Source organism: Dromiciops gliroides, chromosome 4 (genome assembly GCF_019393635.1).
Source record: "Dromiciops gliroides isolate mDroGli1 chromosome 4, mDroGli1.pri, whole genome shotgun sequence".
NCBI lineage: Eukaryota > Metazoa > Chordata > Mammalia > Microbiotheria > Microbiotheriidae > Dromiciops > Dromiciops gliroides.
The window spans coordinates 25,202,391-25,226,161 of record NC_057864.1 but is presented as its reverse complement, the minus strand read 5'-3'; the positions used below and the strand labels follow the sequence as shown (position 1 = coordinate 25,226,161).

The window sequence follows — 23,771 nt, the reverse complement described above, 5'->3', positions numbered from 1 at the left end:
CTGCCCTGTGGGGCTGCAGAGGCAAATGAAGCTATTCCAGAGGCTGAACTGGGGTAGCGCCAAGGGGGAAGGCCCCACGGCCTTGTTCCTTAGAGTGTTTGCAGAAATTTTGCTTTGGAAGCCCCGGCTTCACCCCCTTAAAGCCCCACGGATCTTTTTAGCACTTTACAAAAACGCTTTCCTCACAGCCCTTCCTCGAGAGAGCCTGGCACAGTGTAAAGAGAGGAATGTGCAGCCAGAGGGCTAGGCTTCAAATCCCATAGCTGCTACTTGAGGTAACATGGGACCAATGTCTCTCACACTATCTATGTGACCTTGGGCAAGTCACCTAACCATGACCTCATCTCTAGAAGGGAGGAGGGAGGACTAGAGGACCCCAGGGTCATGTATCACCAGAAATAAGTCCAGTGCCTGGAATCAGTAAGACCTGAATTCAGATTTGGCTTTAGATACTTACTGTGTGACACTGGGCAAGTCACTGCCTGCCTCAGTTTCTTCACTTGCAAAATGGGGATAATAACAGCACCTCCCTCAAAAGGTTGTTAAGAACAAATGAAATATTTATTCTCCTCCCAAAAAGAAGGCATTTAGCCCAGGGCCTGGCACGTAGTAGGTGCCATATTAATGTTTATTCCTTCTCCTCTCTCCCTTGTCCGAGATCACACAGACTGTCATAAATAAAAGAGGTGAAATCTAAACACAGCTCCACTCCACCATCCTGGGAGGCCAGGGCAGGCAGGTAAGAAAGGGGTTAAAGGCAGCCTGAGGGACAAGGGGCTGAAATCCCAAAAGCCTCCAGTGCCAGCCTGGATCCAGGCTGTTTGGGGGGCTGGGAGCCAGGCCAGGCTATAAAATATTTCTGATGGACTCCCATTTTATCATTACCCATGTAAGAAAAATGTCTCGCAAGCATCCCAACACGAGAGAGTGGTAATCGCTTGCAGGCCTCACAGGCGCTGGCGATGGGCAGAGGAGGAAGATTTATTGCCTGGACGATGAAACAAAGGGCAGTTGTGCAGACGTCCCCTCTCGCCGGACCCACCGGCAGACGTGCCTTTCCCATTTCCAGGTTTGCAGGGAGCTCCACGGATGCTGTCGGGCCAGGGTGCCCAAGATCGATTACCCACAACCCGAAGACACTAGGCCAGGGCCAGAGGGGCCCAGAACACATCTGGACCTGCTCTGAAAGGAATGTGCTTGTCCCAGAGAGCAGAGCAGCCTAGGTTGGCCCAGCTGCCCCTGAGCAGGAGAGAGAAAATAGGGCATTGAGCCCCCAACTGTCGATTACACAGTGGAGAAAACCCATAGGAAAAGCGGTGCGCCTGCAAAGAAACCTGCTGTCTTAAGCCTCCCCTTGCAGATGTCTTTGGGTCTTTTCATGAGAACCATGCAGGAATGACAACTCTACTGGCCACAAGCAGAGAATTATAAAGTAACAGAATGTCAGGGTGGGGGAAATAGACCTGAGAACAGGGGATGTTAAGGCTGGGGGGGCCCTTAGAACAGGGGATGGCAGAGCTGGGAGGGGCCTGAGAACAGGGGATGGCAGAGCTGGGAGGGGCCTGAGAACAGGGATGTCAGGGCTGGGAGGGGCCTGAGAACAAGGATGTCAGAGCTGGGAGGGGCCTTAGAGCTGGGGATGTCAGGGCTGGGAGGGTCCTTAGAACAGGGTATGTTAAGGCTGGGAGGGCCCTTAGAACTGGGATGTCAGGGCTGGGAGGGGCCTGAGAACAGGGGATTTCAGATATAGAAGGGACTTTGGAAACCATTTAATCTGACTCTTTCATTTGCAGGAGGAAACTGGGGCCCAGAACACAGGGTCTTCTACAGAGAGTGGGCATTTAATAAATGATAAATGTTTATTGAGCCTGACAAAAAAATTTTTCAAATAAAGACTTGTGAATGAATGATGGTAATCGGAGAAGGCTCCTGGAGTCATTAGCCCATATAAAGGCTGTCAGAAAAATCTCCCCTGGCTTGGAAAATATTAATTTTCAAAGTTTTCAGGCCATCTAAATGAGACCTCTCCCAGCCCTGCCATTCTCTGTTCTAAGGGCCCTCCAACCTGTAGCAATCGAGGCTCTAAGCTCCTCACTCACTCGCTCTAATACTCTCGAAGCAACCTCACAATTCTGCTGTTCTCCATCCTCATTTGATTACAACAGCCCTGGCCCCGTGATGTAAGCTGGGCATGGATTCTGCTTTCCATCACACCGCCAAGACAAGGGTAGAGAAACAAGGACTCAGAGAGGGTTAGTGCCTTGCTAAAGGTCACACAGCACTCAAGCCGTCCCTCTCGTCCACGAATTTGGTCCCAATATAAGGAGCTTGGCCTTTTCAGGCCAAAACTGAAGCTTCCACAACAGTTCTCGGGTCTTCCTCATCCATGCTAGGGTCCTGAATACACCTGGATCCATACAGGGCAAGGAAGGGTGCACAAATGAAAACCACTGTTAGCCATCTCTAGCACAGAAACAATTGGCTTCATCAGGAAGCTTAACAAGGATATTGCTGGCAGGGCTTTTAAACAATATTTCATTTTATTGCCTTTTAATTTGACCAGAAACCTCAGCTCGGGACAGCCAAGTTATTTGGTTTCATGCAACTAATTAGTTCTACAGGAGGAAAAATGGCCAAAAAGAAAGAAAGAAAAGCCGTGGGTTGTTAAACACTCGGGCAGCTGAAGGGGGTCCAGGCAAGAAGCGCTGTTTCCTTTTTGTGTTATTTTACTGACTGGAGCCGTGGGGCTTTTTAAGAGCACATTTCGAAATGCACTTTCATATCTGGACGCTTCTTAAAGATTCACTGAATGAAGGAAGGGGCGAATGAGTGAATGAACTCTGCCTGGCTATGGGTACAGCCTCTGTCACACAAGCAAGTCTCTTAACCTCCTACCTCGAGGATAAGAGACTTGCTTGTGTGACAGAGGCTGTACCCATAGCCTTGAGAGAAAGAAGAGAGTTTGAGGCCTGTGGTCAAAGGAGGGCTGGGTGTCCTCTGAAGTCTTTTCTGACTTATAAGATTCTGATGTCCCCGGACCTCAGTTTAATCATATGTAAAATGGAAACACTAACAACAATGCTGGCTACCCCTTGAGGAAAAGCGCTTTGGAAACTGCTATTAAAAACATGGTTGTGGGGCAGCTAGGTGGTGCAGTGGATAAAGCACCAGCCCTGGATTCAGGAGGACCTGAGTTCAAATCTGACCTCTGACACTTGACACTTACTAGCTGTGTGACCCTGGGCAAGTCACTTACCCCTCACTGCCCAGCAAAAAAACCCAAAAACAAACAAACAACAACAAAAAAAACCCCATGATTGTGCTGTTCTGAGCTTCAGAGTCCTCATCCAGAACCCTGGAAGATCAGGGCCTGAACAGACATGAGAAGAAAGTATGAAACCCAGGGAGGGCCTTAGAACAGGGGATGTCAGAGCTGGGAGGGAGCGTAAAACAAGGAATGTCAGGGCTAAGAGGGGGCTTAGAACAGAGGATGTCAGCGCTAGGGAGGGCCTTAGTACAGAGAAGGTCAGAGCTGGGAAAGAGCTTAGAACAAGTGATGCCAGGGCTGGGAGAGGCCTTAGAACAGGGGATGTCAGAGCTGGGAGGGGCCTTAGAACAGGGAATGTCAGAGCTGGGAGGGGCCTTAGAACAGGGGATGTCAGAGCTGGGAGGGCCTTAGAATAGGGAATGTCAGAGCTGGGAGGGGCCTTAGAACAGGGGATGTCAGAGCTGGGAGGGGCCTTAGAACAGGGGATGTCAGAGCTGGGAGGGCCTTAGAATAGGGAATGTCAGAGCTGGGAGGGGCCTTAGAACAGGGGATGTCAGAGATGGGAGGGACCTAGAACAGAGAATAGCAGAACTAGGAAGGTCCTTAGAACACACAATATATCAAGGTAGTCTGGGACCTTGGAGATAATTTGGTCCCTCATTTTACAAGTATAAAAACAAAGACTCCCAGGGGAAAGTTAACTTGTCCAAACTCAGACTGGTAGTGAGCATCCCAGCTGAGCTAGAACCCATGATCTTGTCACTTCAAGTATTCTTTCCACTGACCTGATGAAAAGTCTCAAAAAGTACAATAGAGCCTTGATTGAAACCGAAACAGAATCACCCCTCCTTTTACTTGAGGCCCAGAGATGGGCTCACCCCGAATCAGAAACCCCCAGAAGACAGAGACGGCTCCATCAGCACCTGCTTTCTCCAGGTCCCTCAGTGTGAGTATGTGGGGCAGGGAAGGGAGGGGGGGTTGGGGGGGGGGCATGTGGCCTTTAAGATTTACAAAGCTTCTTCCCTCCTATAACTCTCTGAAATAAGCAGGGCAAGGATCATTACTCCCACCTTACAAATGAGGAAACTGAGGCTCTGAAGGGGTGGGATGGGGAGAAGGGAGATTTGCCCAAGGTCAAAGAACAGGAAATGAACCCAGGTCCCGTCTCCTGACTCCTCTTCCAAGGCCCTCTACCCCACCCCACCCTCCCCTCCCCAAAACAAACAGGCAGGAGATGCTGTCTCTCAACAAAGCCCAATGTCCAAAGAGGACAGAAATGGAAGGGCAGGTCATTTCAATGGGACTGGACTAGACAGGCTCATCGGCAACCACCTGTCGATGGTCTTCCACTGCCCACGGGGTGTGAGGGTAGAGAGGTCAAGGCCATAAGGGGTCATCACAACTCCTTCCTGACAAGCTCTCTCTCCACCGCTGAGGATCGAAACCACTAAACCAGCTAATTTCTGCTGTCGCAGACAATCGAAATTCCACTTGTCTGGGAGATCCAGTCTCAGAAAGACACGAGCCTAATCTCTCACAAGCCAGAGCCCGGTCCTCCTGGCACCAATGTTTTGGTTGGCCGTCCTCTGGATTAGAATGCAGATGAAGCTCCAATTTAATAAGGCTAAAATAACATGAGTTAAGTATGAAACATAACAGGATATTGCCGAGAGATTAGGTAGTTCCCTTCTGACTACTTGTAGAACCCAAAGAAGGGGGGGGGCGGCGAAAAAAGCCCCACACCAAACCCCCAGAGAGGCCTATCGATGAGACGGCCTGGCCAATAGATGGGTTTGGTGTCACCAGGGGCTCATCCTGGCTGTGGGACTGAGATGACCCTGGGCCCAGGAGGGGACAGAGGCAGATTCCCGCCAGGGCTCTCCACGGGCCGGGCCGAGGTAGAAGCAGGCCGGTTAAATTTAAACCAGCTGGGAGGATGAGAGTGTTACATTTGGATGGGGAGGAACCTTACCTCATGAAAGGCTTGTGGAAACTGCTGGTGGAAAGATAATAAAAGGATTAACTGCTGCTTTCAGCCTCAACCAATCGCTTTTCAATCCAAACGTCTCTTCTATTTCCTGTTCTCCGCCAGCCCGGATTCCCAGATTCCTTTTGTCTATTATAGCCCACGGTATCAAAGCTTGTCATGAGAAATTAATAATTGTCCATGGAGGAGAGAGTTTATTTATCTGGGCGGGTAAGGACAGTAACCCCATTACCTGTGGAGCCAGCCAACAATCTGGAGGGAGAGAAAAACCACTGTGGCGGAGGGCGGGCTGGAGGAGCCGGATACAATGGGGGATTGTGGGATAGCCAGAGGGTGCCCCCTCCTCAGAAATCCAAGCAAATGCAAGGGGATCACGGTGGGGAGCCTGCTCGACTTTAGCCCATCCCCACAAGAGAAATCCACTTTAGGAAATTGAAGAGAGAGAGGCAGGGATGCACAGAGAAAGGGAGATTCGATCCAGGCCACCCAAAGGTCTCTAAGGAGACCAAGGGAACTGGGATAGTTTTGGGGTTTGCTTGTTGGAGCTTCCTCTCACTGGTCAGAAGGCAGTGTAATTCAAAAGAAAAGCCATGCTTCTGGAATCCAGGGATCCGAGTTCAAATCCTGTCTCTGATTCTTACTACCTGTGATGTTGGACAAGTCACTGTGTTCTGTAAAATGGACAGTTTGAGGTCCCTTCCAGATCTACATCTAAGAGCCTCCTTGCCCTACCCCATCCCCGCCCAAGGCTGGAATCTGCCCAATGAACCCCTTTCCAGAGAAGACTCAGAGAGAACTCTGAACACTGGGAGTCCTCTGGCCTGCCTGGGCACAGGGATCTGGAGAGCCCAGGCTGGCGATGCAGGTTTGAACAGTAACATGATGAACCTAGCTCTTTTCTCAGCCGAGCACCTGGCCTTGCCTAGTCCCCAGGAAGCTGGGGAGAAGGAGTGAGGGGGTAAGGGTGGGGGATGCAGAAGGGCTTCAGCTCTATGTGCCTGCCACAGGTCAGGGCAGCTAGGCCTCATCCTCCAGCCCCCTCAGGCACAGCTCCAGTGGGGACACCTTGGCCCCGGGCTGCTCAGAGAGATCTGTGGCATCTGAGGCGGCCTCACACTTGGCTCTCAAGAAGCGGGCCCCATCGCCAGGCCTTAAAATCCTTTACTGAATGGACCTTCCAGGCCTCAGGAGGCAGCAGGTCCAGGCTGAGCTAGAAGCTGTCCCCACTTCTAGGGGTGCTGATGAGGACATTTGGTAGAAAGCACAACGGTTATAAAGTCAGACACTTGGTTTAGAATCTGCCCAGATTTGGTACTGGCTAAGAAACAAAGGGGTAAATCAGTGGAATGGGTTGGGCACAGGAGACACAGTAGTAAATGCCTATAGTCATCTACTCTTTGATAAAGCCAAAGTCTCCAGCCCCTGGGATAAGAACTCACTATTTGGGGCAGCTAGATGGCGCAGTGGATAGAGCACCAGCCCTGGAGTCAGGAGTACCTGAGTTCAAATCTGGCCTCAGACACTTAACACTTACTAGCTGTGTGACCCTGGGCAAGTCACTTAACCCCAATTGCCTCACTAAAAAAACAAACAAACAAAAAACAACAACTCACTATTTGACAAAAACTGCTGAGAAAACTGGAAAAATAATATGGCAGAAAATAGGCATAGACCAACAGCTTACACTACATACCAAAAACGGGTCCAAATGGGTACATGATTTAGAATAAGGGGCGAAAGGTATTAGGAGAGGAAGGAATAGTTTTATGTCCAAACAAGAGATAGAGAATATTACAAAATGCAAAAAGGATGATTTTGATTACATTACATTAAAACCTTTTTGTATAAATGGAAGCAATGCAGCCAAAATTAGAAGGGAAATAGAAAGCTGGGAAGCAATTTTGACAGTCAATATTTCTGATGAAGAAGGCCTCATTTGTCAAATATATAAAGAATGGAGTCAAATTCATAAGTATACAGGTCATTCCTCAATTGAGAAATGGGCAAAGTATATGAATAGGCAGTTTTCAGATAAAAGAATTAACACTATCTACAGTCATATGAAAAAAGTTCCCAATCACTACTGATTAGAGAAATGAAAATTAAAACTATTCTGAGGTACCACCTCACACCTATCAGACTAATATGACAAAAAAGGAAAATGATAAATGTTCGAGAAGATGTGGGAAAATTGGAACACTAATGTATTGTTAATGGAGTTGTGAACTGATCCAACCATTCTGGAGAGCAATTTGGAACCATGCCCAAAGGGCTATAAAACTGTGCATACCCTTTGACACAGTAATACCACTACTAGGTCTGTATCCCAAAGAGATCATAAAAAGGGGAAAGGATCCACATGTACAAAAATATTTATAGCAGCTTTCTTTGTGGTGGCAAAGAATTGGAAATTGAGGGGATGCCCATCAATTGGGGAATGGCTGAACAAGTTGTGGTATATGAATGTAATGAAATACTATTGTGCTGTAAGAAACAATGATCAGGGGCAGCTAGGTGGCGCAGTGGATAAAGCACTGGCCTTGGATTCAGGAGGACCTGAGTTCAAATCCAGTCTCAGACACTTGACACTTACTAGCTGTGTGACCTTGGGCAAGTCACTTAACCCTCATTGCCCCACAAAAAAAAAAAAAAAAAATTAAAAAAAAAAAAAAAAGAAAAAAAAAAAAAAAAAAAGAAACAATGATCAGGCAGATTTCAGAGAAACCTGGAAGGACTTACATGAACTGAGGCTGAGATGAGCAGAACCAAGAGAACATTGACACAGTATCAACAACATTGTGTGGTGATCAACTGTGATAGACTTGATTCTTCTCAGCAATACAATGGTTCAAGACAATTCCAAAGAACTCATGATGGAAAATGTTCTCCACATCCAGAAAAAAGAACTATGGAGTCTGAATACAGACTGAAACATACTATTTTCACTTTTTTTCTTGTGTTTTTTTTCCTTTTGTTCTGATTCTTCTCTCGTAACATGACTAACGTAGAGAAATATTTTAACATGGTTTTAATGTATAACCTATATCAGATTGCTTGCTGTCTTGGGGAAGGAAAGGGAAGGGAGGGAGGGAGAAAAAATTGGAACTCAAAATCTTACAAAAATGAAAGTTGACAACTATCTTTATATGCAATTGGAAAAAATAAAATAAAATACTATTATGAAGGAAAAAAATAATCCACCCCCCCAGAACTCCAGCATTTACTTCCCTTTTATCAGCCTCAGTTTCTTCATCTGTAAGATGGGCATGATTAGATTGGCATTCCTTATCCCACAGTACTGTTATGGGGTAACCTTGAGGGTTGTGGCCCCATATCCACGCTCACATCAAGACTGGAAAAATGCTTTGGAAATTTCATGGAGTTACAGAAATGGGGCTGGGGGAATCATTCATTAATTATATTATTGTTGTTGCTTGAAGGGGATCGCTTATCTCTTCCAGGGGCTCTCTCTAGCTGAGGCCTCAGAGCAATATGAGAGGGCCTGGGCTGGGACTTAGGGACTTGTCCTGGGACAGGACATAGGGTGAGGATTCTTTACCTTTTTGAGTGTCTCAGATACCCCTCTGGAAGGCTGGTGGAGCCAAGGGATTGTGTTTGTAAATGCCAAAAATAAAATGGAGCATGGGGACTTGGTTAGACCACATCCAGGGACCGATTACCAAGGAAACCAATCATATCCAAATACAGTTATCCAAATATCAAAAAAACCAGAAAGTTCATGGACCCCCTGGGTAAGAATACCCAACCTGGAGAGACCCATTGGTCATCCATTTGTGATGACAGCCTCAGGACTGCCAAGGGACTTGGCTTCTGCCATCCAAGCATCTGCCTCCCTGCCTCCCTCTCTGTTAACATTCTAGGCCACTTCTGGCACGTTTCCAGGCTCAGCTACCTCCACTAGGGATGTCTTCCTCTACCCGACACCTGGAGCATGGGAATCTGGCTAGACCCCATCAAGGGCGTATGTCTCTGAGTACCTGTGTGTCTATGGATGGAGTTCAACCCGGGCCTTCCAACTCCGAGAACCAGCTGGACCAAGTCTCTCAGTCCCTGGGTTCTGATGGGAGAGCGTTCACCGCTCTGGCCCAGAATCAGGCCACAGTCCCTTCCCAGCTACTTCCAAGTCATGTCCAAGCAGGCATTACCACCCCAAATCTGACCTGGCTCCCTTTAGGAGCCATCTTTGCCCTGTTTGAATGGGAGCCCTTTCAGAGTATACAGTAGGTGCTTATTAAATGCTTGTTGATTTAGCATTTATTCGATGTAATCCTCCCTTCTAACCTAGATTCTAGCCTTGCCACTTTCAGTTACCAGTTAGCTGAGTTTCAGTAAGTCCCTTCAACCTTCCTGAGACTCAGTTTCCTCATTTGTAAAAGGAGGGGGCTTCAGCTGTCCAACAATAGAACACATTGTCTCAGAACAAGTTTGTTTGATGAGGCTCTGTGCCACCACCTGCTGTGAGCCTCAGGCCCCCAACAAGGTCCAGCCGTCAGCACTCAGAGAGCCGCGCCAGAAGCAGAAAGAATTCATGGTTGGGTTGAGCTCTTTCAAGGGGAGCAAAGAGGAAACCCACTAATGGGTCATGACACTGGCCATGGCCTATCCCATTTAAGCAGATGGGAAGGGGGCAGGGCGTCACATAGGCATCTTGTGACCCACGGAGCCCAGGATTGGGAAATCCTACCATGCTGGGAACTCCTCGCCAGATGGCGTGGATGCCCAGATCATGCCTGGCTTTGTGGGAGCTCAACACCAAGGGCTAAACCGCTCAGAGTGGCCACAACCCCGCTAGGACTGAAAGTCCATCACTGGTTACACATCCCCATCTACCCCAAGCACATATGGGCTTATGCCCAGTGCAAGCTGAGGAGAGGTGAGCATATTAACAAGCAGGTGCCACCCAGCAAAGGGCCAAGCAGACAATCACTGCAAGCAATGACACCAGCCGATCAACGAGTCTTTATAAAGTGCCTACTAGGTGCTAGGGCCATGGGAACCTGCTCCAGCTGCCCACGAGTCAGGGGCTTACTCCATGACACTGTACCTCAGCACAAACACCCTAAGGGCCCTCCATGACAGCTCCTCTTCTCCCAGGGAGGCTTTCACAGCTTCGTCATAGGGTGGGTGATGGACTGAAGAGAGGCCAGCACCGCCCTCTCCCAACACAACTGCACCCTCCTTTGGGCTGCCGTGGAGGCCCCTCCCTCCCAGGCACAAGGATTCCTGGCTAGACCTCTGGGCCCGCCCTCCCTCGATACACAGGTAAGACCTTTACCTTGTTACTAGGGTCGTGGGTCAGCTAGCTGGACAGATGTGTCTGACCACAGACACCAGCACTTCCCCACCCCGGGTTTTCTGCTTGGTGCTGCCCATGGCCAACAACCCGGATGATCCCATCCAGTTTATTTTCATCATGGAGCCTGTTCAGGCCAGAATAAAAATGGCAACAGAAGCTTCCCGCCCATTGGATGATGGAGGGGAAGGAAGGAGGCAGCAAAGGGAGAGGAGAGGATTCGTGGAACGGACGCTGTGTTGGCCGGGACTCACCATGCACTTGTTGGGCTTCTCCCCGGAGTGGACCCGCATGTGAATCAGCAGCTTGTAGCGGGCATTGAAGGGCTTGTACCTCCGCACACAGCCCGCCCAGAAGCAGGTGAAGTCTTCGCCCTTGCGTTGGTCGATATGGGTCTTCTCGATGTGACGGACCAGCTCCTCTTGCTGGTCGTAGGCGGCGTCACAGTCGATCCAGCGGCACACCTGCCGCCCCACACCCAGCTCCAGCTCTTCTCCATCACTGGGGGGCAGGACCTTGGGGGAGCCGGGGAGGTGGAGGTGGGGGCCCAAGCCCTGGCCCAGCTGCTGATGCAGGTGGTAAGGGGGTGGCAGGCCCTGGTGATGAGGGTGAGGATGGGCAGGAGGATAGAGCTCAGGATTGGACGAATAGTCATCGACTGGCTCCTGCTTCAGGAAGCCCACCTTGTGGCCGGGGCCGCCGATGCCCCCGTGGGAGGCCTCCTGCTGGGGGATGGCCCCGCTCATTGAGAGCCGGAGGCCGGCACCCTCACCCTCCAGGTGTCGCAGGGGCTGCATTGGCAGCAGGTCACGGTCCCCGTGTTCCCGCTCGGCAGGGAGGGGGACGAGGCATGCTGGTGGTGAGGGCAGGCTGCAGGGGTGGCTGGCCTGGGGCCGGGGGGGCTTGGGCGCGCCGTGTCGGGGTGGGGCATTGGGAGGCATGCCCAGGGGGGCAGGCCGGAGGCCGCTGACGCAAGTGACTAAGGAGGCCTGAGGGGTGCGAATGATGGTAGTGATATCGAGACCCTCCACGGGCAGGGTCGAAGAAGAAGAGGCTGAGGAGGAGGAGGGGGGAGGCAGGATGGAGAAGCAGCACCTCTTCATGGCCCCCGATGGGAAGCGGGCTGCTGGAGGCGGTGGCGGTGGCCCACCACTTCCCAAGGAGGTGGGGCCCAGAGCAGGATGCTCACTGCTCAGCAGATAGGATGAGGAGGGGGCCGTAAAGGGGTTGCCACTCATGAGGTCGAGATCAGCATGCAGCCCGGGAGGGCAGGCTTCAGCAAACCTCCTCGGAGCAGAGAGGTCCGAGCCAGCCTTGAAGTCACTCACACACTCCTGCTTGATTTGCTGAGGGGGGTGGCTTCCACCATTCATGCACGAAGGGTCCTGGAACCGTGGACACCTGCAACAGAGGGTCAGCAAGGGTCACTCAGAGGGAGGCCACAGCAGGTCCCTGGCCCTAGCCCAGAGGCTGAGGTACGTTATGTGACAGGTACCTTAAAGGAAGGAAGGAAGGAGGGTGAGAGGAAGAGAGGGAGAGAGAGTGGGGAGGAGAGGGAGAGAGACACAGGGAGAGACAGGGAGAGAGACAGAGACAGAGAGAGGAGAGAGACAGAGACAGAGAGGCAGAGACAGAGACAGAGAGGCAGAGAGAGGAGAGGGAGAGGAAGAGGGGAGAAAGGGAGAGGGGGAGAGAGACAGGGGAGAGAGAAAAAGACAGAGTGAGAGACAGAGACACAGAGAGGGAGTAAAAGAGAGACAGACACAGAGAGAGAGAGAGACAATCAGATAGCGATGGAGACAGAGAGCATTCCTGGTGCTGGGTTTGTGCTGAATAAACGCTTGCTGACTGCCTGCCCTCACCAAGCTTACATTCTGGTGAGGGAGGCAGCATGAGAAGAACTAGGTACATGGGATCTCTACTGTATGAATGGATGGCAATCTCAACGTGAATGCACTAGAAGTGCTGGAGTGCCAAGGCACAAGGCGCAGCCCAATGCCTGGGGAATGGGAAGCAGAGAACTACAGTGGAAAGAGTCAAAGATTTGGAGTCAGAGGTGCTGGGTTCAAATCCCAGCTCTGACTCTTGCCCTGTTTCCTCCTTTGTACAATGAGGAAGTTGGGACTAGCTGACCTCCGAGGACCCTTCCAGACCCAGATCCAAGATCCAAGGATGCCCAGTTGAGGGGGGGTCACAAAGAGCTTAAGGACAGATTTGGGGGAGACTGAAGGGGATAATGGGGAGAAAGTGAAGAGAGACGGGGATGGTGTGGAGAGGATGGCTGGGTGGGGAGATTTTTGCCCAGGATGTACCATTTCACATGGAACAAGATGATAGGAGCCCTAGTCTCCCCATGTGTAAAATGAAGAAGGGTACTTGTCCACTCACAGGGCACTGTCCAGAAGGGATCTGGATACCTGAAAATACCATGGAGATGTTAAGTCACCATTACCACTAGTAATCACCGGTAGGATTTGCACCTTCTACTTTTCCCCTCCGTGGTAAAATCTCTCTAGCTACCTGGGCAAAATGAATTGTAAGATATTATAACTGGATGGAACCTAAAGGATCTTCAGGATCAACTTCCTCATTATGTAGAAGAAGAGACTGAGGTCCAGAGAAGGGAAGAGATTTTTTCCAAAGTTTCATGAGACGACTCAGACATGTGAAATGGGAGCCATCTAGGTATTCTCCTTTTTCAGGAAAATAGTCTCACATTTCATTCTGGGCAAAGAGATTCTTGTCCAGTAGATCACACGTGTGCATGAATATATATAATCAACATATCCCTATACACACACAAAAAAGCCATGCTACTACAGTGTAACATTAAGATCACACATGCAGGGGGCAGATAGGTGGCGCAGTGGATAAAGCACTGGCCCTGGATTCAGGAGGACCTGAGTTCAAATTTGACCTCAGACACTTGACACTTACTAGCTGTGTGACCCTGGGCAAGTCACTTAACCCTCATTGTCCTGCCTTAAAAAAAAAAAAAAGAGATCACACATGCAGCCAGCCTCTTCAATCCCCAAACTTCCAAAGAAACAAATTAGCTGGTATTGTAGAAGCTCCCACTCAGTTCCCCTCCTTAAATGACTTCTACAGTTGCCAACATAAGTAGAAGCAAACTCTCAGGACTGTAGCATGGTGGGGGGGGGGGACAGCACCAGAGCAGAAGGAAGCACTGAAGTACACAAAGGACTCTCCAAGGTAAGTGGCCAAAAGGGACCTAAAGACAAATGACCAACAGGGAATAGATGAGAAAAGTTGAAACATCAAAAGATCAAAAGAGACCCAGAATAAAACCCAAACATGTGAGCAGATAACCAACAGAGAGGACCCTACAAACAGAAGGAAGAATGAGTAAAAGGTAAAAGAGAAACCAAAACACGTTGAACAAATATTATAAAATGAGTGAAAATGAGGCAATATTAATTGATGAGATCATGATGAAATAGAAAGAAACTAGGGAGTGGTTTAAAAGAGAAATAAAACTCTTGTAGAGAAGAACTTAGGAATGAATTTAGGTTAGGCTTTCAACTTAGAATTTTAAAACACAGAACAGAGCAGGAAAATTTGTACATATGAGGCAGAGTCTCTTCAAAGAAACAGAAGCTGTTAGACAGAGGGATTTAGAACACAAAAAAGCAGAAGAAAAGTTAACAGAAGAGAAGCAAAAGGCAACAATGTTATAAGTACAAGTGCATTTTAAAGGAGCCAAAGCAAAGAACCTTGAAGATAGGATGTGCAGAGAAAACTTGGGACTCTAAGAAAAGATTTCCCAGAAAAATATCACAATTAAAAAAAAAAAAGAATTCTGGGGGCAGCTAGGTGGTGCAGTGGATAGAGCACCAGCCCTGGAGTCAGGAGGACCTGAGTTCAAATCTGGCCTCAGACACTTGACACTTACTAGCTGTGTGACTCTGGGCAAGTCACTTAACCGCAATTGCCTCACCCCACCCCCCAAAAAATGAATTCTGTAAGGCAGGAAATAAAAGAAGAATCTCCAAAACTCCTGAATATGGATGATAACAGAGAACTGATCAAAAGAATACACAAGCTGCCTTCTTGTGTGTAAAGACTCTTCCTCCTTTTGTCTGATCAACATTGCCTGGCTCAGTGGCATGTAGTAGATGGACAGAAGTGTACTAACAAAAGACACATCAGGTTCACCACGCTCACTGCCAACTCTTCTGGGTTTCATCAAAGAAGTCCAAGGAACTTGGTCCTAAATTCCCTTCTCTGTCAAATGAGGGAATTGGACAAAATGATCTTTCAAGTCCTTTCCAGTTTTCATATTCTCTGATTTCCAGTATCAGTGACAGAGACTGGACTGTCTTGGGCTGAAATGAAAGCATCAGATGGACAATGTGGGGAGGAGGAGAGCCCTGGGTCTGGAATCAGAAGCCCAAGAGAGGAGAGAGGCCGCAGGGGGAAGAGTGGGGCCAACAGTGTCAGAGTCCGCAGGAGGGCAAGAAGGATGAGGACAGAGATGAGGCCATTGGGTTTGGCAGCTAAGAGGTCATAGGTTACTTTGGTGAGAGGAGTTTGAGTTAAATGGTAGAGGTTGGAAGCCAGCCTACGTACAGTCACAGCTTGAGATGGAGAAAAAGATGGAAGCAGTGAGGACATGTAGGAAGATACCTAGAGGGGGTGGGAGAGGGATAACTGTTCTTGAAGGATTGTGAAGACTTGGACATGTTTGAAGGAGCTGAGGAAAGAACCAATTGGCAAAGAGATTCTGAAGATTTGAAGGGGAGAAATTATTAAGGATGCAATCTGCTGGGAAAAGGAGGAGGTAGGGTGAAGCGCTCTTGTTTAAATATGGTGAATAACTGATGTTGGAAGGGACCTTAGAACAGGGAACATCAGAGCTCAGAAGAGCCTTGGAACAGGGAATGTCAGGACTGGGAGGGAACTAGAACTGGGAAGGTCAGGGCTGGAAGGAGAGGCACTGAGGTAGGGGTTGGAGCAGGGGCAGGATTAGAATGTAGGCCTCTTGACCCCACCAGGCAGGGCTCTGTACCCCTCCCTGTGAAAAAGGAGACTCCAGCCCTCTCTGGCTACCCCAGGACAGCTCTAGAAGCCAAATTTCCTCACCCTTCTACTCCATTGGTCATTGGGTGATGCAGTCTGATAACCTTCCCCAGGAAAGCTCAGCTCCCCACTGGCAACGAAAACTGGGCAGACGGCACATGGGCTTCTTGTAAAATGAGAACCAGCCCTGTTTCCATGAGAAACTCCCAAGGACTGCATTTTCTCTTCACTGGGCTATGGAAATCTTGGGAGTAAATACTCCCAGATGAGAGCTCCGGTTATTTAAAAAGTCTGAGATAAAGTGTATCATTTTATAGGACTCAAAAGATATATACAACTTATAATGACCAAGCTTGGATAATGAAGAGATGAGAAAACACATTCCCTCCCATCTTTGGAGAGGTGGGGGGATATGGGTATGTAACGCTGCATATACCATTCAAATCAACTGATGAGCTGGTTTTGCTCAATTTGTCCCCACTCATCCCCAGTTGTGTCTGGACTTTTGATTCTTTATTCTAAGAGATGGTTATATGGGGAGGGGAGGGGAACTATTAAAACTTAAAACTGTATTAAGGCTTTGGAAATAACAGTGATATAAAGAACAAAAAGTTTCAATAGATCTTGTTTTTAAAGCATATAAAAAATCACTGCCTCCAATTCCTTGTGGTTTTTGCCCTACTTCACATTGCCCCCACCCTGGTGCAGACCCTCATCACCTCACACCTTGGGGTCTGCCTGCCTCCAGTCTCTCTGCGATCCAATACATTCCCCACTTGCCCAACAAAGTGATTTTCCTAAAGCACAAGTCTGACCATGTCATTTCTCCTGTTCAATGACTTCCAGTGGCTCCCTATTACCTCTAGAATCAAATACAAACTCTTCTGTTTGGCCTTCAAAACCCTTCTGAACCTGGCCCCTCCTACCTTTCCAATCTTCTTAAACCTCACTCTTGTCTCCACACCTCACAATCTGGGGCCTCTTTGCTATTCTTCACACCCAACATTCCATCTTCCAACTATTACTACTCACAATAATCTCATAGAATCCCTTGTTTCCTTAAAAAAAACTACCCTTCTCCTCCAAGAAGCCTTCCCGATGTCCTCAGCTTCCACTGCCTTTTCTCCCCTAACTGCCTTCAGTTTCTTTTGTGTCCATCTTTAATGGGTATAGACTGTCTTCTTGGATAAGCTCCTTGAGGGCAAGGACCACTTCCTTTCTGTCTCTATACCCAGCACAGTGCCCAGAACAAAGTGTTTACTAAGTAACTCTCATAGATTGTACCCCAACACTCCAGAAGTTCTGTGTTCTCATTAGCGTGGCCATTCTCTCCTCTGATGAAGGTAACAGCCTTTCTACTTTCTCCTATGCAGTGTGACTCTTATCTACATTCTCCCCAACAACAAAGGAGGTAAGTATCCTGTCCCCCAAGTCTTCTCTGCTCCTGGTTAAACCTGCCTGCTTCCTTTTACTGATCTCTGTCCGCAGCATCCTCGCCATCTGGGTGAGCCCTCATCTGGATCCCCGCCAGCTTACCAATGTCCTTGCTAAATGACAGTGCCCCAGACTGAAACCCACATCCTGATGCGGTCTGACCAGGGCAAAGGCCCATGAAACCACCGGCCTCCTCCTGCTGGACAACAGGCTCCTCGTGACATCACCTCGGACAACACCAGCCACATCATGCACGGTTAATTCCCACTGGGCTCAGAGGTCACTCAAAGGCCCACATCCTTTGTCCACAGGGAAAGGGTTTAACTACAGCTCCCCTATCTCGGACATACAAAGTAGATTATTTTTCATCTCAAGTGTAAGACTGGGAATTAATCCCTGCTCAATTTCCACTCATTTACTTATTAGCCTTTTCTGAGACATTTTAGTTCCTGCGTTGTAGTGTGCCAAGCTGTTTCTCCCAGCTCTGAGCCACCCGAAAATTCAATAATCATGCCAAGCTATGAGTTTATCCAAGTCACTGATTAAAAAGTTAACCATTTCTGAGACAGTCACGTCACCTATCAATGCTCCATTAACCCTCTAAGCCTCCTGATTATCTGCACCGGTCTTTTTGTCCTGTGAACTACCGACCTGAACAAAATCATAGATCTGGACCCAAAAAAAAAAGAGAAGTTTAAGTTTCTCCCAAAGATAACTCTCCCAAGAAAACCATGTCTTCAAAGAACCGTCCCTCCCAGCACCAGAGAACCAGCAGGTGCTGGGGAAGAAGAGACAAAGAATGAGGACCAGGTGAAGTGATCAGACCTTTTCCAGGGTCTTTAAGCAGGACGGTTCATCCGTGGGGGGCATAAGGTTTGATATAGCTCTATAAAGTGCCCTCGACCAACTCTGCGGCGGGCTACAGGTGATCCGTAAAACCAAGGGGATCCGGGGTCTCTGGGCTGGAGTTGCCACAGCTAAAGAGCCGGGGCCTTTGTGTACAGGTCCCTATATTGGGCTCGTGTTCTGGGCTGGGCTGTGAGCAGCCTGAGGTCTTAGACACAGAATGGTCCAGAGGGTCAGTGGTGATGATTCTATCACAAGGCTAGTAACAGCATCTTCTGGGCCTGCCTATATCAGAGGTGGGAGGACTCTTGTTGACAGAGGTTGGGGGACTATGGCAGAGGATGCCAGAGTTTCCTCCTTGGCTTGGGTACCCTCATCCCCCCACCACCCAGTCTTGTCTCCTGGACAAAAAGGTAATCCCAAAGGCCTCTTGCTTTTTCCCTAAAGGGTAGATCTGACCATGCCACACCTTATTCGGTAAACTTTAATGGCCCCTCCTGCCCCTAGGATCAAATATAAACTCCTCTGTTTATCATCTGAAGCCCACTTGGGCAATCCCCTTCTCCCTGCAAGGGAGGGGGCTCAGTCCACAATGCTGAGTGAGGAGGAGGCTCTTGTGAGGGATGCTGTTTGTCCAAGGCCCTTGGCACGAGGGAAGTGTTTGCTTCTCCTTCCAACCAGCTAGACTGGTTTCCGGCTCTTGGGAGGAGCTCCTCAGACTTCTAATCAATAATTCTCCTGGGCTATGTAAAATGTTCCAACCAACAAGTGATTCAGGGTCTGGAAGCAAACGACTGAGGAGCGTTGGGTCCAAAACGCACGAACTATTGGGATAAAGGACACACCCTTTACCCCTACGGAACAAAACAGGACCGTGTCTATCACAGACCCGGGAATCTCTGAGCCAAGAGAGGCCTCTGAGGGCCTCTCGACTAAGCCAAGCGTGAAGCATGAAGCCCCCAAACCATTTTCAGCCTTGGCCTGAACACATCCAGTGATGGGGAGCTCACAACCGTCACATTCCTTTATCTAGTCATAATCTTTTCTCTTTCCATCCCTCCCCACCCTTGATCCCGAAAGCTCCTCTTCATCCCCGCTGTGACTTATGCTCTTTCCATTCATCAGTACTATCTATTGAAGGCCATCACTCCCGCTCCGGCTAGATCTTCTCCCCTTCCCCATCTCAGCCCCTGGCTTATCTACACTGTCTGCTCTTAAAGCCTTGTTCCCGTGTCCTATCACTGACCATGCCTTGCCAGTCCCCAAAGCTGACCAAACCACACCCTCAGCTTCCTTCCTTCCTACTTTTACATGCTATTGAACAGAACTGGAGGAGATCAGAAAGCTATGTTGACTTGGGGTCCGCTACCAATTTATTTGGAAAATCTCAATTGGGCCCTCACTGCTGCAAGGCAATTCTCCTGCCCCGCCCTAATCAATTCGCTCGAGTTAGTTTTTCAGTTGTGTCCGACTCTTCATGACCCCATTGGGGGTTACTTAAATCCAGTTCAAGGGCACGTCATGCCCTCATGATGTCACTGGACCTCTCTGAGAACAACATCTGGGAGAACAAAAGGGGGCCAACAAAAGGGTGAATCAGGAAAGGCTTCCCATGGGAGGTGGGATTTTGGCTGGGACTTGAAGGAAGCCGGGAGGTGAAGAGGAGGAGAGAACGCGCCCCAGGCATGGGGGAGAGTCAGGGGAAATGCCCGGAGCTGAGAGATGGAGGGTCTTGGGTGAGGAGCAACCAGGAGTGGAGGGTCACTAGTGCCCAGAATCCAGGGGAGCTGTGAGGTCTAAGAAGACTTTCTAAGACTAGAAAGGCATGGGGGAGGGGAGGAGATAAGCTATGAAGGGTTTTACCAACCAAATCAAGGACTGTGTATTTGATGCTACAGGCGGATTGGGGGGCGGGGCTCAGCTGACAAGATCACACCTATGTTTTAGGAAAAATCTCTTTAGCAGCTGAATGGGGGACAGATTGAAGTGGGGGTAGATGAGGTAGGCGGACCCCCATCGGCTACTGTAATGGGCCAAGCGTGAGGTGATGAAAGCCTGCACTGGGGTGGGGGCAGCATCAGAGCCGAGAAGGGGGCATATGTAAGAGATGCTGCAGGGGAGAAATTGACAGGCCTTGGCAACTGTTTGGATATGGTGGGTGAGAGGGGGGAGGGATCTGGGATGACCCCTGGGTTTCAATCCTGAGGACCTGGCAGGATGCCGATGCCCTCTGCAGAAACCGGCATATTTGAGGAGGGAGATGGTAAGGTGAAGGGCAAAGACAATGAGTTCAGTGATGGACAATGTTAAGAGATGATTAATAGGCAGATGGGGATGGGAGCCTGGGGGTCAGTAGAGAGATTAGGGATGGATAAGGCCGACCAACAATCAGGCTACATCCGACAAAAGCCCAGGCGTGAATCACAGCATCCCAGACTACTGGAGCTGGGAGGCATCCTGTCCAACCAACATTTGGTACCTGCATTCCATCCACGACATCCCAAGTAAGAATTAATTTAGTCTCTACTTGAAGACCTTCAATGATGGGGAGCTCACTACTCCCTTGAGACATCCCCCTTCAACTGTTAGGTAACCAGGACCTCCTACTGCAGAAAAGGAAACCGTCTCAGTCAGACTCTCCGACCAGGGTTCTGTCTACACTATCCTGGCACTCAAACCCAGGGCAGAAGGTTGTGAGAGAGGATCAAGCAGGGATGTGGCAAAGAAGGGGCCAAGGGGATGTCATGTGGGGTTCTTAGGGCCCATGAACTTGTTATTTCCACAGTCTGATCGTTGGGTTCTTACTTAGTTGGTTACCGGGGATTTTGTTTTATGCATTTAAAACAATAATAGCTTACACAAGCAGAACCCTCCAGGGTTGAGCCAGTTGAGCTCATTCCATCCTCACCACACCCTCTCCCCATTTTCCCAGCTCCCTCGGGAGGCAGTCACACAGACGCAGGAAGCCCCAGGGACCCCGGCCAGGGCTCTGGCCGCTTCTCATGGCCCATTCCCAGGAGGGGCAGACAGTACCTGTTGTCCGAGTGAGTCAGGTTCGGCTGCCCAACGTGGAGGCGTCGTTCACAGGACAGCGGGTGGTCCCGGGGCCCGGGGTTGGCAGCATGGATAAACAAGCTCTGCCGGCAGACGGGGACGGAGCTGTCGGCCATCTCTATGCCCAGCAGACTCTTCTTCTCTGGGGTCAAGTGGCAGTGGCCGTAGCCACCATTCACTAGCAGAAAGAGAGAAGGGGGAGAGAGATGTTTAAGTGGCCACAGGGGCCCTGGAGAACAAGATGGGGAAGCAGGAGACCAAAGAGAGGGCCAACAGAGGAGGCTCTGAAGAGCCATCTCCAGGACCATGGGCCTTCCTGGAAGACCATCCAGATATTGGGAGGAGGAAATGAGAATGTGGGAAAATGACTCTGAAAAACACAAAATCCTTTAGAAAAGAGCAATTGTGTTAAACATTCAGTAGGCCATGGGAATATCTAGATCCCCCACCTCCTCAACCCCAATCTGGGGCTCTACATCCTAACAGTCTAGGGCCCAAGGTGTTTTCCAGCTCTGCCACTGTCAGAATATTCTATTTTCCAAGGTCCCTCCCAATGAGGAAAGTTATGTTCTAGTCATCCTCGAGATCTGTTGGCTCTGATATTCTATGCTTCAAAGTGTTTTCAGCTCTGACATCCTCTCTTCTAAGGCTCTCCCATTTCTGACACCCCCTGTTCTAAGGCCCTCCCATCTCTGACACCCCCTGTTCTAAGGCCCTCCCAGTTCTGCCATCCCCTGTTCTAAGGGCCCTCCCAGCTCTGCCATCCCCTGTTTTACAGCACACACACTGGGGTGCGTGAGAATCAAGGATGACAGCTAGGCTTTGGGCAGGCACTCACAAGCCTTCCTCTGTCAGGAGGAAAGCACTAACAATGCCATCTGTTGGGATCATTCCCAATTTACAGAAGAGGCGGCTGAGGCTCAACAAGAGGGGACCTTGCCCACCGGGTCCTTCCTCTTCCTACCCCCGCCCCACTCACTAGGGGCCTTGCTAAGAACCACAGAATCATAGAGGCTGAGAGCCTCTCATTTAAAGGGGAGGAAAATGGGGCCCAGAGAAGGGCAGAGCCTTGGGGAGAGATGAGATGATCACATGATCAAAGATAGAATTCTAGAGAGCGGACAGCAATACTGTCCTGTGCCCTCTGGGAGCCTCGCTCCCTGTGACACTGGCATCCTCCAACACAGCTTCCTCCAGCTGAAAGAGAAAAACTCAGCTGGGCATTCAGGCTCCTGTTAGGCCCCAGGAGAAAGAATCCGATTTCTCCTCCAAGTAACTGAAGACACTCATCAGGCGCCCATCTCGTCATGTCTTCTCCCCTCTAGACTAAGCGTCCCCAGTTCCTTCAACAGACCCTGGTTGGGTGATGCACTGGAGGCCTCTCACCATGCAGACTCCCCTCCTCTGCACGAGTTCCAGGTGGCCAGTGTCCTTCTGACCAAAGATGGCGGCCAAAACTAAACCCATCACACTCCCCATAGGCTCGGAGAGAGCACAGTAAACCTATTATCACCTTCTTCGACCTGAGTGTTTCTTTTCTCTCAATTCCAGCCGAGATGGGGATGGGTGTGCTGACGGAAGAGAAGGAAGCAAGCATCTGTATAGTGCCAGGCACTGGGTTAACTGCATTGCAAATATCTCATCTGATCCTCACAACACCCCTGGGAAGGGGGTGCTAGTTTTGCCCCTATTTTGTTGTTGTTCAGTCATGTCCAACTCTTTGTGTCCCCGTTTGGGGTTTTCTTGGCAGAGATACTGGAGTGGTTTGCCATTTCCTTCTCTAGCTCATTTTACACATGAGGAACTGAGGCAAACAGGAATGAAGTGATTTCTGCAGGGTCACACAGTTAGTAAATGTCTGAGGTCAGAACTGAACTCAGGTCTTCCTGCCTGTGCACTGAGTCACCTAGCTGCCTCATACTGCAGGTAAAGAAAAGGGGAGATAGCAGAATAGCAGAGATTAGACAACACAGCTCTCGGTCCCTAGATGAGAGAGGATGGACACACAGATCGCTGTCCCCAGACCACAGGGGATGGCAGACAAAAGGCTCTGACTCCAAACAACAGACGATGATGCTGAAGATCTGAGTTCCTGGGGGGCAGAGGGCAGATGATACAAACTGAGTCATGGGCCGGTGGAGAGTAGATGCCACACATCTAAACCCTGGGCATCAGAGGAAGGTAACCGAGATCTGAGTCAACAGACTGGACCATTTCCTCAAGCTGTTGTTCTATGTCTCCTTTCCAGACAAATATACCGCCCCCCCCCCCCCGGCACAGACATGTCCCCTGTCCCCTGTGGTCCAGGGATGACTATCTGTGTCATCCATACAGGAATTCAGAGCTTAGTCATTCATTCTTCAGCCTCACTCAGTCCTCAAGCTTTTGTATTCCAGCTTCCAACGTCAATCCTCCACTTCAACCCTCTCTCCAAAGTTGCCCGTGATCTCTTCCCCATGTGCTCTGCATCTGCACCCTTTGTGACCTCCAGGTGCTCCTCCTCTCTTCCCAGATGCTGTCTGCTTCCACGGTGCTGGCCTCTGTCTTGACTCCCCTCCTACCTACCTACCTGACTGCTCCTTTGCTACATCATCACCCATGTCCTATTCCTTAGGGGTATCCCCCAAGGCTCAGCTGTGAGACTTCTCAATGACACACTCTCTGGGAGATTTCATCAGTTCCCAGAGGTCTAATTATTATCTCTTTACAATGATTTGTATTTGCAACCTCAATCTGTTCCATGTCACCAGCCACCATTTCAAATTGGCATCTCATGATTTTGATTACATTAAATTAAAAAGGTTTTGTACAAACAGAAGCAATGCAGC

The 23,771-nt window shown here is 49.5% G+C and overlaps 1 protein-coding gene across 1 annotated transcript in view; it reads right to left on the bottom strand.

Annotated features, from left to right (window-relative positions):
* The window catches only part of GLIS1 (GLIS family zinc finger 1), a 124,940-nt gene extending 101,397 nt beyond the window's left edge, over positions 1 to 23,543 (bottom strand). The window contains exons 1-5 of the mRNA XM_044003066.1: positions 23,513 to 23,543; positions 20,923 to 21,121; positions 19,826 to 19,999; positions 17,082 to 17,156; positions 10,824 to 11,970 (exon numbers count right to left, since the gene is read on the bottom strand). Coding sequence (XP_043859001.1) covers positions 10,824 to 11,970; positions 17,082 to 17,156; positions 19,826 to 19,999; positions 20,923 to 21,121; positions 23,513 to 23,543 — 1,626 coding nt within the window. The remainder of the gene's footprint in view (positions 1 to 10,823; positions 11,971 to 17,081; positions 17,157 to 19,825; positions 20,000 to 20,922; positions 21,122 to 23,512) is intronic.
* Positions 23,544 to 23,771: the final 228 nt, after the last annotated feature.